This window comes from Tachysurus vachellii, chromosome 8 (assembly GCF_030014155.1).
Source record: "Tachysurus vachellii isolate PV-2020 chromosome 8, HZAU_Pvac_v1, whole genome shotgun sequence".
In the NCBI taxonomy this organism is placed as follows: domain Eukaryota; kingdom Metazoa; phylum Chordata; class Actinopteri; order Siluriformes; family Bagridae; genus Tachysurus; species Tachysurus vachellii.
The window spans coordinates 27,136,502-27,154,329 of NC_083467.1; the positions used below are offsets into that span (position 1 = coordinate 27,136,502).

At 37.9% G+C, this 17,828-nt stretch overlaps 1 protein-coding gene across 2 annotated transcripts in view; it reads left to right on the forward strand.

The window, feature by feature from the left end:
- The window catches only part of abca12 (ATP-binding cassette, sub-family A (ABC1), member 12), an 85,061-nt gene that overhangs the window by 16,356 nt on the left and 50,877 nt on the right, over positions 1-17,828 (forward strand). Inside the window, exons 10-24 of one of the 2 annotated variants that reach the window (XM_060877108.1) lie at positions 1,913-2,004; positions 2,603-2,725; positions 3,576-3,730; positions 5,272-5,402; positions 5,499-5,605; positions 6,165-6,370; positions 6,487-6,617; positions 7,774-7,888; positions 8,018-11,890; positions 12,902-13,014; positions 13,619-13,686; positions 14,099-14,247; positions 14,331-14,461; positions 15,297-15,424; positions 16,867-17,040. In XM_060877108.1, the coding sequence (XP_060733091.1) occupies positions 1,913-2,004; positions 2,603-2,725; positions 3,576-3,730; positions 5,272-5,402; positions 5,499-5,605; positions 6,165-6,370; positions 6,487-6,617; positions 7,774-7,888; positions 8,018-11,890; positions 12,902-13,014; positions 13,619-13,686; positions 14,099-14,247; positions 14,331-14,461; positions 15,297-15,424; positions 16,867-17,040 (5,696 nt within the window). The remainder of the gene's footprint in view (positions 1-1,912; positions 2,005-2,602; positions 2,726-3,575; positions 3,731-5,271; positions 5,403-5,498; positions 5,606-6,164; positions 6,371-6,486; positions 6,618-7,773; positions 7,889-8,017; positions 11,891-12,901; positions 13,015-13,618; positions 13,687-14,098; positions 14,248-14,330; positions 14,462-15,296; positions 15,425-16,866; positions 17,041-17,828) is intronic. The other variant, XM_060877109.1, reaches the window with a different exon arrangement.

Below are 17,828 nucleotides of genomic sequence, written 5' to 3' on the forward strand. Positions count from 1 at the left end.
ATCTGCAGTGCACAGGGTTTAGTCCACGTTGCAGTGGATTGTCTTGCGCTAAATTCCTGTCCTCAGACGAGCACCAGAACTAGCGGGGGTCAAGATTTTTTTTTCTTTGAGCCCAGTGTTTTGAAGACATTTACCTCAGAAGACGTGTTGATTCGTTGCGACTCTTCTTGAGGAGAAATATGACGTGAAGCTGGGGACGTGGGGACTGACCAATAGCATCGATATGTGAAAAAATATGAAATTGACCAAATTTGGACATACGAGGTTTCCGCCCGACAGCGACGATATACTATATATACTATAGAGTTTCTATAGTAACCTGAATCAATTTGCCAATTGATATAAAATATGTAATATATAATATGAAGTTATAAAATGTTAGAAGAGATATGGACATTAAACAATGGCAGTAAACAAATGGCCATTGAATTTTAAAAAAGGTTTTAGTAATTTAAAAGTATTAATCATTTACTATATAATCATATAATAAATGATTATACAGTATAACTTACTGTAATAATTATTATAGCAATATAGTGTATAATGTATAGTACTGTTTTAGTACCATTAGAGTAATATATTTATTGTTGTGTAACTTTAGTAACTTTACTGTAAAAACGCCATTGTGCTGTTTGATTATCTACAGTAATAACTGTATAGTAGCATTTTAAACTTTAAAGTGCTTTATTACGATCTTTATAGTAATAAAAAAAAATTCTCTGGTTATTTATTTCTATACTCTAGTGTCTATAGTAATAACTTTATAGCAAAACTAATTTTTATATAATTAAATATTGAGTAATTACAATAGCTACTTTATAGTCAGGTGCAAACCTGAGGCGGTTGGGGTCAGAGTGCAGGGGCAGCTATGATACAGTGCCCCTGGATCAGGGAGGGTTGAGGGCCTTTCTCAAGGGCCCAACAGTGGCAGCTTGGCTGTGCCTTGAACCCCGATCCTCAGATCAACAACCCAGAGCCTTATCCAGTTGAGCCACGACTGCTCAAATTACTTTAGAGTAACTTTATAGTAAAACTTAATTTTTACCAATTAAAGTTACAGTACTGTTTTAGTACCATTTCCATTCTAACATTTGTTGTACTGGTTAAGTACCATTACAGTAAAAGTTTTATAGTTCAGGTTTAGTATCTTTACCAGGATATTAAGTAATTGTAACAAATTTTACTGGTTATTTAATCATTGCAATATCTTTATAGCAGGATTGTACTAACATTTTTTTAAAGTAAATTCATCATAACTTCATAGCATAATATTTCTTAATTAACTTTACAGTACTTTATTATTAATAGTAATACATTTATAGTAATAAAGTTATAGTTATGGTAGTTTTAGTAACTTTACCATAGTAGCCTAATTATATTAGTTTAATTACTATATTATCTAGCATGTACCATACTTACTAAATTTAAAGTGATCAGTGATTTTACTCTAATAATAAGATAAAAATTAATTAAAAATTAATTAATAATAATAATAAAAATTACATTTTATACTTGGCAATCACTACGTGCTTGCTATAGCAATACGGATGTGGTAGCCCAGTGGTTAAGGTGTTGGGCTACCAATCGGAAGGTTATGAGTTCAATTCCTATGTCCACCAAGCTGCCACTGTGGGGCCCCTTAGTAAGGCCCTTAACCCTCAATTGCTCAGTTGTATAAAAATTATATAAAATGTAAGACGCTCTGGATAAGGGCGTCTGCTAAATGTTGTAAATGTAAATAGATTACTAATCCACGTCTTTCCCATTAATGGTACTCAAATTGTGATGTATTATAGAATAAAGTAATAGTGCACAATGGTGCTACAATTAGTGTCTACAAGAGAAGAAAATCAACCTGTTTATTTCATTGTGTGTGATTTCATGGTTGTTTACTTCTTTCCAATCCGTACAGATGTTAACATCTCCCTGGCTAATGTACTGGTGAAGTCCAACATGTCTCTGGTTAGCCCTGAATTGGCCACCCTACAGATTCCTCTGGATAAGGTACGACACATTGCCATAATAAACATCAGTTACACCAAAGGGACATGTTTACCCAATACAAACGTCTGCTGTGAAAAAAGCCTGTATTTGTACTGTGCATTATTTACTGCAAGAAATCTGTAAATATACCACACTAATAACAGTTAGATCAATTCGGTTATTATTAAAAATTTACTATATTTTACTGTATTCATCTTTACAGTAATTACATTCTAGTGCCTTGTAGCACCTTTACAGTAAAGATTATATTACTGTTACAGTAACGTTTCTGAAATAACTTTATAGTTTATGCTTTTGGTATTATTAGTGCAATAGTATGGTACAGTATTGGTATCTTTTCAGTAATAATGTTACAGTACCATTTTAGTAGCTTCACAGTAATAATTGAAACACTATCATCTCAGTGATCCCTTTATAGTACATTTTTAGTACCTTTATAGTAACTACTTACTTACTGTTAATAAACTATGAATTTGAATTAGAAATCTTTTTTTATAGTACAACGGTGGAAATAAATTATTGAAACAAATAACGATAGAAATGTGATAGATTTTGTACATAAAAATAGTGCATTTTTGACCTTTTTTTTCCCTGTCAGGTGCTTGTATTGTTCAACAGAACCGCCTTCTCTGAGTTTGTGTGTACCAGCATGTCTTTCTGTGAAAGTCAGCAAGTCAACATGATCTATGGATGGATAGACCAAGAAAAAGTTGCTCTGCAGGTATATGTATTTAAATTGTTTACAGTTTTGTCTGTGTTACTTTTCTAAGAAGCCTGTTCAGTCTGTTAACTGAACGAAATGATATGAAGCTTCATAGACACATTGTTAACAAAAACAAAATGATCAGTAACACATTATGCTCATAAGGATAATTAATAATAATTTAAATTTTATAAAGACAAAGTCACACATTACATAAAATCTCGAATGATGGGTTCAACCTAGGTTGACGTACAGCTTCGAATAACATTTATGAAATGTTAACGAATGTGGTATGGTGGCACAAAATACATTTTCTTCTAAGAACTTGAGCTCATGGGTTTTGACATTTAAAGTCTGGTATGAATCTTGAAGTAAGGCTTTATAAAGGCGGAACACAATGCTTACGGATATGTTATAAAAGCTAAATGTAACCATATCAATTGTCAGGGGCAGTTCTAGAGGCGGGGCCACAGGGGCCCTGGCTCCTGCTCTAATCTGATTGGCCCCTGAATCGCCCCCATTCCATCAATCGTCGACGAGAAGAGCAACCGGAGAATTTTTCACAACGATCACAGATGCAATTCCACCCCCAAACAATTGGCGGCACTCGAGCGTTTGAAAAAGGAACGACTGCCGAAATGTATTTGCACCGTACTGAGTAAATTATTTTGTGTGCTTGAATGTACCCTGTATTTGGCCTCTGAATGTAACATGTGGCCCCTTAATGGCCCCTGTTACAGAAAAATCCTAGAACCGCCACTGTCAATTGTTATTCAGTAATATAAAGGTCTGATTCTTATTGCTTTGACTCTCCATACAGGACTTGATAGTTGAATGCTGTCTTACTGATGTAACGTTTGATTAACAGGTGCTGTTGACCTGGAGTCAGTCTGCAACGTCTCCAGCAGATCTTTCTTTTGCTAAACACATTCTGGGAAAAATGTTTGGTGGCGTTTTCATGGACGGACCTAACACAGGCTTTGAGAATGGAGACATCCAGCAATTGACACTGCAGGAACAAGTGTATGCGCTCATATTATATTCTTGTTTTTAAGAAATTCTTGACTCTGACTGATTATTGATTATATTCTTCCACTTTTTGAACATTGTCTTTATATAGCTATGCTGTATACCGGTCATGACTATGCACTATTCTTGATGAAAGTTACAGGTCAAAAATAAGGCCATTTCAAGTGCGCTTCAAATTACTTTTTCAAGGCCATTCTTCAGTTGCACAGTTCCTGTTAACATAATTATATGAGCTAATTTTCCATGGCCCACCCTGTATATCATTCTTGTCCTGTTATGTGACTCATTTACTACTGTATAAATATAAACTGTAACCTGAGGTAAAGTGAAGTCTATGTTACAGAATGAATGTACCTGTACTAATATTTTGTTTGTATTAGTTACAGTTTAATATTACAGCGTATCGTGCTGGCATGATACCTGATATAGTGGGTCATGTTCTCTTTTTGTCCTTGTGGGTTTTTTCCGTGTTCTCCAGTATACACCTTTCTCCTAAAAACATGCCAGGAAGTGATTTGGAGGTTTGGTAAAATTGCCTTGATGTGTGAATGTGTTCTCATCGTGGCCAGTAATGGACTGGCTTCCCATACAAGATGTATTCCTGCCTCACATCAAGTGTTCTGGATCTATGGAGACCCTGACCAGGATAAAGTGCTCGCCCATCAGTTGGTTCCATTAATATAAAATTAAAAAGTAGACATTGCTACTAGACAAAGCAGATTACCAGGAACCTGAACGCTGATTGAGATCGCTAATGAACAATCCAGATGCATGGAAAAACTTTCTGAGAAAACATGAGGAAGAACCTTAAAAAGGAAAGCAGATAAACCCTTCCTCTTCTAGATATGGACATTTTCTTTGCATATGTTTTATCACTTCAGAAAAGAAAGCATCATATCGTCGCTGTCAGACAGAATCCTCGTATCTCCAAAACCGTTATTTTTCAGGAAATTAAAAAAACACCTTACCTTATCTGCAGTGCACAGGGTTTAGTCCACGTTGCAGTGGATTGTCTTGCACTAAATTCCTGTCCTCAGGGGGTCAAGATTTTTTTTTTATTTGAGCCCAGTGTTTTGAAGACATTTACCTCAGAAGACGTGTTGATTCGTTGCGACTCTTCTTGAGGAGAAATATACCGTGAAGCTCTCCCACGGAGTGAGGAAGAGGTGGACAGTTGAAGTGTCCAATGGAGTTATGAGATTTGTGTTCAAGCTATTTTCAAGACTTTAGATTGGTTAATAACTTGTAAAAATAACAGACCCACGTGGGGACTGACCAATAGCACCGATATGTGAAAAAATATGAAATTGACCAAATTTGGACATACGAGGTTTCCGCCCGACAGCGACGATATGTTAAATGTAGTAAGAAGAATTCAAAGGAGCTCCTTGGACTAGATTTGAAAACCTTAGATGTAAATCATAATCTATAATTGTTCACTTGTTTGTTTTTTGGGGGTTTTGTTGGTCTTAAACTAAATTTGAATATAAACGAACACTCATTTCCATCCTTTTCGATATTTCCTGTCTGTATAGATTACTAGGGATTGGTAATACAGTGCTGGAAATGCTGAGTGGAACCCCAAGCTGGAATTACATTCAAATGCTCATGATGGGAGCTCATTCTACTATGAAGGTTGCCACAGCAGCAATGGAGGCCCAGCTGGGTATTTAAATACTTTTTAGTCTTCAAAGAAACCTCTAATAAAATAAATCAGTTCTATGTACAGTCAGTGTATACGATCATTCCATCTGTTTTGCAGCCTATGTCCAACCACTGCTGAACAATCCAGAGAATCTCCAGGCGATCCTCATGCAGAATGAAACTGCAATGCATAACACGACACCTTGGCTGGATGTGGAGCAGAAGGTACATAGTGGAAAATGTACAAACTTTTATCCACTCAGATAAACAGCTGATGGTTAGGGCTGTACTCGAAGGCTTTAAAGTTGCAAACTGCTTGGATTCATTGTTTGTATAGTTGTGAATAGTGGGACTCTCTAACCGAGGGTCCTACTGTTGGAGAAGGATTAGGATCCAGACATTTACGAAAGACAGTTAGCATTTTCCTAGCTAGTTTATGTCTAGAACCAATGCATCTGGAAATGTTTGGCTCCTAGATCTTTTATTACTTAAAAGTTTTGAGAAGGTTTTTAGTTAACATCATTTATAAACGTTCCTCCAACATTGCTGCAAAATCTTTCTGTCATTTTCCCCCCCACAATTGTGTTTCTATGAGGTTAGTTTGGTGGTAATGGTGTGCAAACAATTAATAATTATCAAATCATGCTTGCAGAACATTGAAGTAACATCTTATTTGCAATTTTAAATAATTTTTTAGAAGAATAAATTCTTTACACAGTTCGTGATCTGGCTTGTATATTTACCGGTGACTGGTTTTTGTTTTTCTTATTTATTTACCTTGCAGATAAATCAGATATCCAGTGTCTTGAATGGCACTTTGGTGTACAACGTCACACCCGCTATGATCCTGACTGAATGGCACAGGTTATACAGCACTGCACAAGAGTTTAGTAACACCATCATGGTGGCTGTTCAACTATTCCAGGACAAACTGTTCAGTCAGTTTCCACATAACTCAACCATCGACTGGACAGAAATTCTTTTAAACAGGTTGGAAAAAACCACTATAATTTAAATTGAAGAACTATACAGATTTGCTGCCAAGACTCTTTCAGTTTTGCAGCAGTGTGTTACTTAAATATGCCATTTTGCTGTTTGCCTTCCAGCAGTTTGGAGGAGTTTGCCATGTTGGGACCAGTACTTCAAAACAGCAGTCATTGGTCAACCATAGAGACACACTTCCAACTGGCATTCTGGATCATGACCTTCCAACCTAATATCACTAAACCACCAGACTGTGAGTTTGGATGCTGGAAAAGTTTTCACCATCAATAATAAATAATAAGCTGTATATTTGATTTTATAGACTTATTACTTACTTACTTATTATGACATGCATGGTAGGTTGATTGGCATCTCTGGAAAAATTGTCCGTAGTGTGTGATTGTGTGAGTGAATGAGAGTGTGTGTGTGTGCCCTGCGATGGGTTGGCACTCCGTCCAGGGTGTATCCTGCCTTGATGCCCGATGACGCCTGAGATAGGCACAGGCTCCCCGTGACCCGAGGTAGTTCGGATAAGCGGTAGAAGATGAATGAATGAATGAATGAATTAAATCCATTAAATCATAAAGATTCATCCAAAAGCATTATTCAGTAACTGCATGGTTTGTAGCTTTGCGAGTGTGTAATGTTCAGATAGACCTGATAAAAGCTCCCAGGAATTTAAGATGCTAACGAGGATTAAAGGTAACATTAGAACTAAAACCTTGGTGCTGTATGTCAAGCGCAAGACCGGATGGACTTATGATGTAGCTTGGCTACAAGACCTTGAGAATGTATTTGAGACATCAAAATAGAATATTTAGCACAACACAAGTTCAACACAGTGAACTTTCACTTTTCTTTATTATATAACTTGTAGAAGGGGCACGGTGGCTTAGTGGTTAGCACGTTCGCCTCACACCTCCAGGGTTGGGGGTTCGATTCCTGCCTCTGCCTTGTGTGTGTGGAGTTTGCATGTTCTCCCCGTGCCTTGGGGGTTTCCTCCGGGTACTCCGGTTTCCTCCCCCGGTCCAAAGACATGCATGGTAGGTTGATTGGCATCTCTGGAAAATTGTCCGTAGTGTGTGAGTGCGTGAGTGAATGAGAGTGTGTGTGCCCTGCGATGGGTTGGCACTCCGTCCAGGGTGTATCCTGCCTTGATGCCCGATGACGCCTGAGATAGGCACAGGCTCCCTGTGACCCGAGGTAGTTCGGATAAGCGGTAGAAGATGAATGAATGAATGAATGAATGAATGAATAACTTGTAGAATCTATTAGAAAAATGTCTGTGTAATCATGAATGAGAAAAACAATCCTAATAGATTAGAATAAATCGAATGGACCAATGGGGAAAGAGGAGTTTTCAGATTCTTAAGGCCAGATTGGTGAGTAATTTTTATCCCTTTATCCAGGCACATTTACCCCAAATGACACTGTCTGTCAGATGGATTTTACATGGGAGGAGTTTATTCCAGTGGTTAGATCTCTACTCCAAGAAATCAGGGAAAATCCTGCTGCTCTTCTGAGGTACTGTAGGAAAATGTATCCTTGGAATAAATAAACAACATTGGAATTTGTAATGTGTATATGCAACACTGTTATCTGTCAAAATTAAGATGTAATATACTTGATGATATATTTATGCACTGTGTTTAGACCTATCCAGGGAGCTGAGTTCCTGCTGAAAGACTCCATGATGGGCATCTACATGAATCATCTACAGGAATTCCTAAACAGCACTGGAATTAGTCCTCCTGGTGTGTCACCACAGAACATCTCAATGAGTCTCACTGATTTGCTCAACCAGAACCTGCAGCTTCTCCTGAATATCCCAACCACTGACGAGCTAGATGAAGACCTCTTGCTTGCCATGTTGAATGACACTTTAGAAGCATTTGGCCTGGGACAGTTAGGGGTTCTATGGTCAGATGACTCAAACTACAGTAATCCCAATGCTGTGGTTATGAAAATCCTTCATCTCTTGAGTCCAGAGTACATTCAGATGGTTCACAGTGAAGGAAAGTTTACAGTTCTCTGTGGCATCCTAAAAGAACTCTTGGCTCCTGAGCAAAACAGTCACTTAGGAGTTTTCAACCATACGAATGCTCTGTTTGAAGATTTGGCCTTCTGTGCAGCTAGTGGACATGACTGCCTATCTGAGGTTTCACATCTTTTTCAGATTTTGTCTTCACTTGATGAAATGATGCCAGCAGGAGAAGGTGGAAATTTTACCATGATGCCTATCAAGTACAATAAGACTTTGTCTGTTGCTGGTCATATTCTTTTCCTTCTCTTACCAGGGAACATGTCAGAATCTTCTCCATATGCAATGGATAACATCAGTGAAATCCTTCATCTCCTTGAACAGTTGTCTGGCTCACACAAGTTTAACATTAGTACCATTCAGAAAGAGCTTCAGTCCTTAAATATCACTATTTTTGATTTAGCTCATGTCATACATCTTTCAGAAGCTTCTCCCATATCTATGCTACTCTCAAACCTCACAGAGCTCGACAAAATCTTACAGTGCCTGAACCCTCTGCTCCATAACAGCACATCTCATATTGGTTCCAGAGTAACAGATTGCACCATACAGATTATTGAGGGGTTAACTGGTTTTCTTCAGGCCATACCCATGTTGGAAGAGTTCCATCCTAATCTTACCTCCATTCTTAATATGGTGTTTGATGAAGCCATGGAGTTAAGGAACATGTCTAGCCTAGAGACCGATTTTCCTGGAATGAAAGAACTCTTGTCTGGGGACTCAAACAGCACAACACTCTACTCTGTGGTTATGAACATACTCCATCTGTTGAGACCAGAGTCCATTCAGATGCATAACAGTGAAGGGAAGTTTACAGTTCTGTGTAGAATCCTAAAAGAACTCTTGGCTCCTGAGCAACAGATGCAATTAGAAGGTGTTTTCAACCATACATATGCTCTGTTTGAGGATTTGGCCTTCTGTGCAGCTAGTGGACATGACTGCCTGCATGATGTTTCAAAGCTTTTCCAGATATTGTCTTCACTTGATGAAATGATGCCAGCAGGAGAAGGTAGAAATTTGACCATGATGCCCATCAAGTACAATAAGACTTTGTCTGTTGCTGGTCATATTCTTTTCCTTCTCCTACCAGGGAACATGTCAGAATCTTCTCCATATGCAATGTACAACGTCAGTGAGATCATTTATCTCCTTGAACAGTTATATGCCTCACCCGATTTCAACATTAGCGCTATTCAGGAAGAGCTGCAAGCCTTAAATATCACTATTTTTGATTTAGCACATGTCACACATCTATCAGAAGCTACTTCCACATCTGTGCTGCTCTCAAATCTCATGGAGCTTGTAAATATCTCGCAGTGCCTGAACCCTCTGCTTCTGGACAATATGAATTCATCACATACTGGTTCCAGAGGACCAGAATGCACCATACAGATTATTGAGGGGTTAATTAGTTTTCTTCAGGCCATACCCATGTTGGAAGAGTTCCATCCTAATCTTACCTCCATTCTTAATATGGTGTTTGATGAAGCCATGGAGTTAAGGAACATGTCTAGCCTAGAGACCGATTTGCCTGGAATCAAAGAACTTTTGTCAGAGGGCTCAAACAACACAAAACTTAACTCCGTGGTTATACACATCCTCCATGTGTTGAGACCAGAGTCCATTCAGATGCTTAACAGTGAAGGGAAGTTTGCAGTGTCAGATGCCATCTTGCATGAACTTCGACCACTTTTTGCTAATGAGCACCAAATCAATTTAGAAGGTTTTCTCAATACCACACATGGTCTGTTTGAAGATTTGGCATTCTGTGATCAGGAGTGTCTGTCTGGAGTGTCACATATATTCCAGATACTATCTTTACTTAATGAAAGCATGTTGGAGAGAGAAGGTAATTTCACAATGATGCCCATTAAGGGCAATATGACTTTCTCTGTTGCTGGTCATATTCTTTCCCTTCTCCTATCATGGAACATTTCAGAGTCTTCTGGAAATAGGATGGCCAACGTAAGCGAGATAACCTATTTCCTTGAACAGTTGTATGGTTCACCGAATCTCAGCCTCGACAACATTCAAGAACTGCTTGAAGCCTTGAATCTCACCATGTCTGATTTTGAACAATTCTCTCAATTATCAGAAGCTTCATCCATCTCTCTGATACTTTCAACACTCATGGACATTGTTAACAGCTCCCAATGTGCAAGTCCTTTACCTCTAGGAGGTTCATCACTTACAGGCGTCCCAGTGCCAGAATGCAGCATGAAGATGATTGAGGGGTTAATTGGTCTCCTTCAGGCCCTACCCATGTTTGAAGGCTACCAGACAATTCTTACAACCACATTAAATATGGTGTATGATGAAGCAATGGAGTTCCGGAACATTTCTAACTCTGAGTCTGATCCTCTTGAAGTGACAGAAGAAGTATTTGAATTAATTCTGGAAAGTATCAGACAGAATCTCGAAAATCTCAATGTGGAAAACGTGACCTCAATTGAAACGGAGCTTGATACACTGGAGGAACTTTTAAAAATGGTATTTGAAGAAGAATACCGCTATCCTTACTACATGATCAATTCCACAATGATGACACAGCGGGCCTACGCTCATAAGATGTATAAAGAAATTACCCTGTGGTACCTACATAACCTGGAGAATGCCACAAGTGACAGCATGTTCAGAGAGATTCTTTACCCATTTATCCAGATTACAGAAATGATGGCCACAATCCATGCTGCTCATTTAAATTTCTCCACACTGGTGTCCAATCAGATCCAGAACTTAACCGGCCATGTTCGACCTCCACTAAACGGTGAAGATTTAAATCTAATCAGCAACGCTATAGTATCTTTAATACAGGGCCAACTAGAGTTGATAAAGATGAACCTTGATCTTCAACAGACCTTTCTTGATTCCTTGGGTTTACAATCTAACACAAGCATGCCTGCTGATATTAAAGCCGAGCTCCAAAACTACCACAACTTGATGCAAAATTGGATCACAAACCCACAACTGAAACTTGCCTTTAGCAATATATTTAAGTGGACCAATAATTTGACTGACCTTACCACTCCATTTATTGACCATGAAGAGCTGTTGCAAGCCTTGGCTTCACTGCTTACCCCAGAGGAGCAGGTCTACATCAACAAAACCAAACAAGTCTTACACTCTCTGAACTACACCTTGCAGCTAGGCCAAACAGAAAATGGTCTCCAAAGTGAAAACTTCACTGAGGCCATCATGGATTCTGTAAGAGTCTTCTTGGACAACATGTTCAATTACACAGATACGACATACACAAACAATGACATTGTTGAAGTTATCTATAACACACTTCAACTACTGCTGAACCCTAATATTAGCCACGATCAAGCTCAGAAGCTCATGATACAAGTCGCACAAGAGACAGCAAGCTTTATCAGTGCCATTGTTCCAGATTCTTCTGAAGTATTGACTCCTAGTATTCAGAGCCTTATAACAGCTATAAACACGATCTCAAGCCCTGGTGAACCTGCCCAGTGGAATCAAGCGTAAGTGAATGAATTCATTAATCTGCTTTTGAGAAACCATTACAAGCTAATTTATCTTTAATGAAATATTTTGTTTAAGGATAGCACTTAGTTATACAACAGGTATTCGCTAAAAGTTCTTGACTTTTAGAGGTATTCACCAGACTGACATAACCATGTCATATTCATCTAATAGCAATTTACATACAGTATTCAGGCTTAATCTTTGTCTGTTCACACAACACATTCATGTTACTGTTGCTGCTAATTGCAATGTTAATGTAATCTGCTATGTTTATTGATTGCTATAACAGCCTATCACATAGCTTATTCTGTGCCTGACTTTATGACAGCTCATTTATAACAACTAAAATGTCATGTTAAGTATCATGTTATTAAGTACACAGTTACCTTTATAGCTCTCATGTATGAGTATATCTTTCGAGAATTGATATCATTATACATACTAGTTTATGTTAATTAGTTTGAATAAATGGCTATAAAATCTATAAATGCCTATAAACTCTACACTAACTCTATGCTTATGACATGTTTAAGACACATCTATGACAGCATCATGAAAGTCAGAATACTTGCCACATTCCCTGTTACCTAGAGCACCATTTGCAAATTTTACCATTTGACATAAAAATGTTCATTTGTTAATTGCTATAAAAGTTGGCATTAAATACGTATTATAATACAACGCATGCGTTATAAGCTTCCATAGCAGAAATCACGATAGCGTTTGTGAAACTTATGTCCAATATATCAGTGTTCATATGACCATGATGCTAATTTAACTAATGATCTACATCAGTGGGGATGTAGTGACAAACTTATGCCATTATTAATGACATGTTTATGACCTGATTATGTCATTCTTATGATGCAGGATTAAAGTTAAGTATTCTTGTTTACCGAATGAAAGCAGAATTTGCTTAGAGTATATTTCGCAAGATGGTAATGCAACAGGAACTTGTTTTAATGTATATTTCATCGTTGAATTGAATTGAAATAATTCTGTCACAGCTTTGTGGCGATGTTGAAGGAAATCCAGAGTTCTCTGCCTTACAATAGCACAACCAACACCTACATATCCTCAATACTGGACATCACCAACTACATTCTGAACCCCAAACAAGGTACGCCAGTTCTGTTACACATATTAAAATAAAATACGGCAGAGTGCAAAAGTTTGCACACCCTTAGGACAGCATGAATAGTGCTGTGAAAATGGAGTGTGTTAGGTTTCCTTTTTTATAATAAATTGTTCACAATAATGTTAAAACTCAAACAAAGCAAAAAAAAAATCCAACAATGTTCAAATGTGTTTATTCTTGTATTTTGCTTTCTTCAGATTATGTCTTCGAGATTGAGCTGGCACAAACAAACAAATGAATTAATTTGACTTTTAAATAATTTCAAAAATATATTTTTATCTTAAAGAATATAACCAAGATTCACTTTCATAAACTTTATGGGAATATTATTATTTATTATTTTTTGGGTTGTTTTTATTTCTTTTTTTAATTTCAGAGATTTATTTAATATTTTCTTTGTCGTTCCTTTGTTCTTTTTTTTAGCACAAAAAAAAAAAAAAAAATGCAGATTTTTGCACTTAACTCTACATTGTGTGTGTGTGTGTGTGGGTGTGTGTGTGTGTGTGTGTGTGTGTCGTATTTGAATACTCTGTATGTTACTGTGATTTAAGGCTTTTCATCAGAATTGTATGCTCATTTCACGCAGGAAACACAAGTTGGTGGGCGAGCGTAGCTGATGTTAATCCTGACAACCTCGATAATGTTACACAACCGGTGAGGCCTCTTTGTTTATTTGTCTTTTTACACAGTTCAGAGATGTGTTTAGTCATGGTCATGTGATTCGCTTAGTCTGTTATGAAACAACATTACAGCCAGAGAGTCACTGAGATGATGTGTCTGTCATATCATTACATGTGGGTTAAAAACTTCACCATGAAACACTGTATAACATCTGATATCTGAAAAAATCTAAAACTCTTGTACTGTATAAAGCATCCTGATATGCGAGGAATAAAAAAGAAAGCTGTTTAAGGAGTGGTTTAAACAAAGCCTGACACTGGAGACTCCTTTGGGAAATGTGTTTAAGCTGTTACCATAGAAACATATTACAATACATGACGCAGAGGAGTTGAGACATTCGCTTTTTTATATTTGAACTCTTATTTTTTTTTTATTTGTGCCAAAGTTTTCCGTTCTCCTGGATTTCATTCTCCCATTCCTTATGGACCACCAGGGAATGGGTCTGACTCATGAATCTGCTCACGCTCTAATCGAATATGTCCCGAATCTCGTCCAGATCTTCTCAAGAACGGCGGACCAGCTGACGTTTCAGAGGTCAATTTAATAAACGAATCAATTCTTTTATCTGGAGCGTACGTGACTTCTGTTAAGTCTTTTGCGCTTCGTTTTTTCAACAGACTGGAAAATATGACGACAGATCTTCTGTTAAACCTGATGACCACACCCGCAGGTGACTCCGTGCCTTTTGCTCTAGATCTCATCAGAAATTTCACTGCATCCCTGGTACAAAGCATGCGAGTTCAAACCGGTAAGATAAGTGGCTTGTCACGCTCACAACACAACAAAGACACGAACAGCTTATTTTTATTCCTATAATGAACGTTCAATGCTGCATTCATTAACTGCTTAACAAAAAACGCAGAAGACATGAACATCAACAAAGGGACATTCATTAAATACATAAAATACACTTGAATTAAATGATGTTTATTTAATCGATCACTAACTCTAATAATAATTGCTCCTTTAATAATCGCTCCTTATTATCGCAGCTACAAACACTACAAACACTACAAACACTATAAATACTGTAAACATTCCCTCACCAGAAACCTGTTTTTTTGGCGATTGCAGAAATTACGACAATATTCATAGAAGCTTACAATTTTTTAAAATAAGCACAAATTTCACATAGATTCGGATTGAGAACAATCACAATGTCAACTTGTTCATTATGCTATTTCAACTAATTCAATTAGTCTTCAAAAAACTTCAACGGTTTCGCAAAAAGCTGCGGAATTGAGCACTTTTTTCTGCAACGATCACAAACTCTCTAACAAAGCACTGACGCTCGAGACTCCTTAACTTAGACCCGTTAAATCCAATATATGAACGATTAAACGTTTCATTTGATTTTTCTTTGTTATACGAAATGTCTGCTGTTCGAATCCCAGCGAAGGATCCATTACTATGGAAATTTATTATTAGCATGGATCTAAACCTACACCTTCTGACCGATCAGAAATCCAGGGATTTAGTATTGATTACTGCTTTGAAAATGAGCACAGATTTTGTAATCAACATGAATGATGTGTGAAATAAGGTACGTTGCTAACAGAAATCCTGTCGTTTCTTCCAATCAGAGCTGGTCTCTAGTCTCTCAGGTGTGCTGCCCTCATGTGTTTTCTCTGCTGTGGATTACAGCAACGTTTCTCAGATCGCTGAAGCACTGCTACAGGCTTTCAGATCCACTCTAGAAGCCACACTACAGGTCTCACCCATATTCCTTTCTCATTCATTGGCAAATGTTTTTCTGTACATGTATTTTTGTTAAAAATGTGTTTGTTTTTTTTTTGCTTTAGTCCAATGATAATGGCTTTCACAATGCATACACATCAGTAAAGAATTTAAATCCTGAACTATAATAACCTTAGTCTGTCATTATACTGTTGTCTACTGTCTGGTATTTCTCCAAGTTTAGTATCTGATCGTTTATTAATTTGTTGTTTAATTGGTAAATGCATGGTTTCTATGCATTTGGTCTTCAATTTGTCAGGATGTTAAAAATCTTTATAGAGAGATTTACTATATAAGTGAAATTCTTTACGGCAAAATGAGTCACATTTCTGATCTGGTGCTTCCACACCCGACTCTTTATAACCACGGTTGCCGTAGTAAGTAAATAAATAATTAAAATAATTAAAATAACAGTGACACATTCGGGGGGGGCACGGTGGCTTAGTGGTTAGCACGTTCGCCTCACGCCTCCAGGGTTTTGGGTTCGATTCCCGCCTCCACCTTGTGTGTGTGGAGTTTGCATGTTCTCCCCGTGCCTCGGGGGTTTCCTCCGGGTACCCCGGTTTCCTCCCCCGGTCCAAAGACATGCATGGTAGGTTGATTGGCATCTCTGGAAAATTGTCCGTAGTGTGTGAGTGTGTGAGTGAATGAGAGTGTGTGTGTGTGTGCCCTGTGATGGGTTGGCACTCCGTCCAGGGTGTATCCTGCCTTGATGCCCGATGACGCTTGAGATAGGCACAGGCTCCCCGTGACCCGAGGTAGTTCGGATAAGCGGTAGAAAATGAATGAATGACACATTCAGAAGAAAATACTCATGACAGTGTGGTGTGGTGAAGCTGCTGACACCCAGAAGTTGACTTGTTTCTTATAAATCTTATATTTGCTTCCTTAGAGTTTATTCTTATATATAAACTGGGATTAGCAGCTACGCTCCTGTCAGAGTTAATGCCCAAACTTTAACTTTAAGGGATAAAAGTAAACATAAAGCATGATAAGACTTTACAAAGTGACTGTGAGACCCGAGGAGATAAATAGACAAAGTTATCAAAGAGCAAACACCGGACAGGTGAACGCTGCCAGGTAACATGACGATACAGGGGCAGGGGGCGGAGACCGGGGGTCAGGAAGTCAAATAAAGGACAAAATAATGATGATGATGAAGAATAAGAAAAAGTTTAAGAAAAAGATGATGATTACTTTTGTTTTAATGGTAATAATGATAATGGGCATGAGGATGAAGAATATGATGATGATGATGATGATGATGATGATTATGATGATAATAATGGAGATGAGGATGAAGAAGGTTATGATTATTTTAATAGTAATAATGATGATGATGATGATGATAACAATGAAAATGATGGCGGTAATGTAATGATGATGATGATGATGATGATGTGGTGCCCTCTGCAGGTTCCTGTGAGCAGTGAGATGCTGAACTGCAGCTCAGTAGAGACTCTCTGGGAGCAGGTTGTTGAGGCGGAGATGAACAGCAGTGTGTTTACAGTCTGGTGTAATGATCATGTCCTCCCACTTCTCAGCATTTACCAGGCTTTCAATTATGAGCCAGCAGGCTACAACGTAACAGTGAGCCCCAAACACACACACACACACACACACACACACACACACACACACACACACACACACACACCAGAAGGACCAGTCACATGACTCCGGTATTGCAGTTTTATCTTCTAAATGATGAAGCCGCCTCTGTGGCACATTGTTTCTGTGGGTTTCTATCAGTTATGTGATTGTTATGGAGATCTACTCTAACATCTCAGTAGACCTAACCCTACGTCTTCAGACAGTATTTAACCAGGTTTATTAAATAACTAACTGTTGCTATAGAAACCTTGATTGCTGTTACAGGCAGTTAATCAAAACCTTCTAACCAATCAGAATCCAGGATTATACAGTTCTGGGGATTAAAATGAGCAAAAAAGAAATCTTTACCATACCAATGATTATATTTTATATCTTTGTTATATAGTAGCACATTTTTTATTTACATGATTGCTTTTTATTAATCTTAGAGCGCCTGCGAATGAGCTGTTACCATAGAAACGATAATGTATTAAAAGGATCATAGTGATATAAACAAGTGGTTAAAGAAATGGATCGTATCGTGTGTGTGTGTGTGTGTGTGTGTGTGTGTGTGTGTGTGTGTGTGTGTGTGTGTAGTAACCACCCTGCCAGCACTTGCTATATTAAACACTCACTTTAACTACTGGAGTTAAATCATATCATTTTAGTGTAATAACATAATCCGACCACTAGGTTGCACTGTATTCACGTCTTTACTCCATTTTCCAGCCTTTCCCTTAAAATCATTTAGCACTGCTCTGTATTATATGTGCCATTGTGTTCTA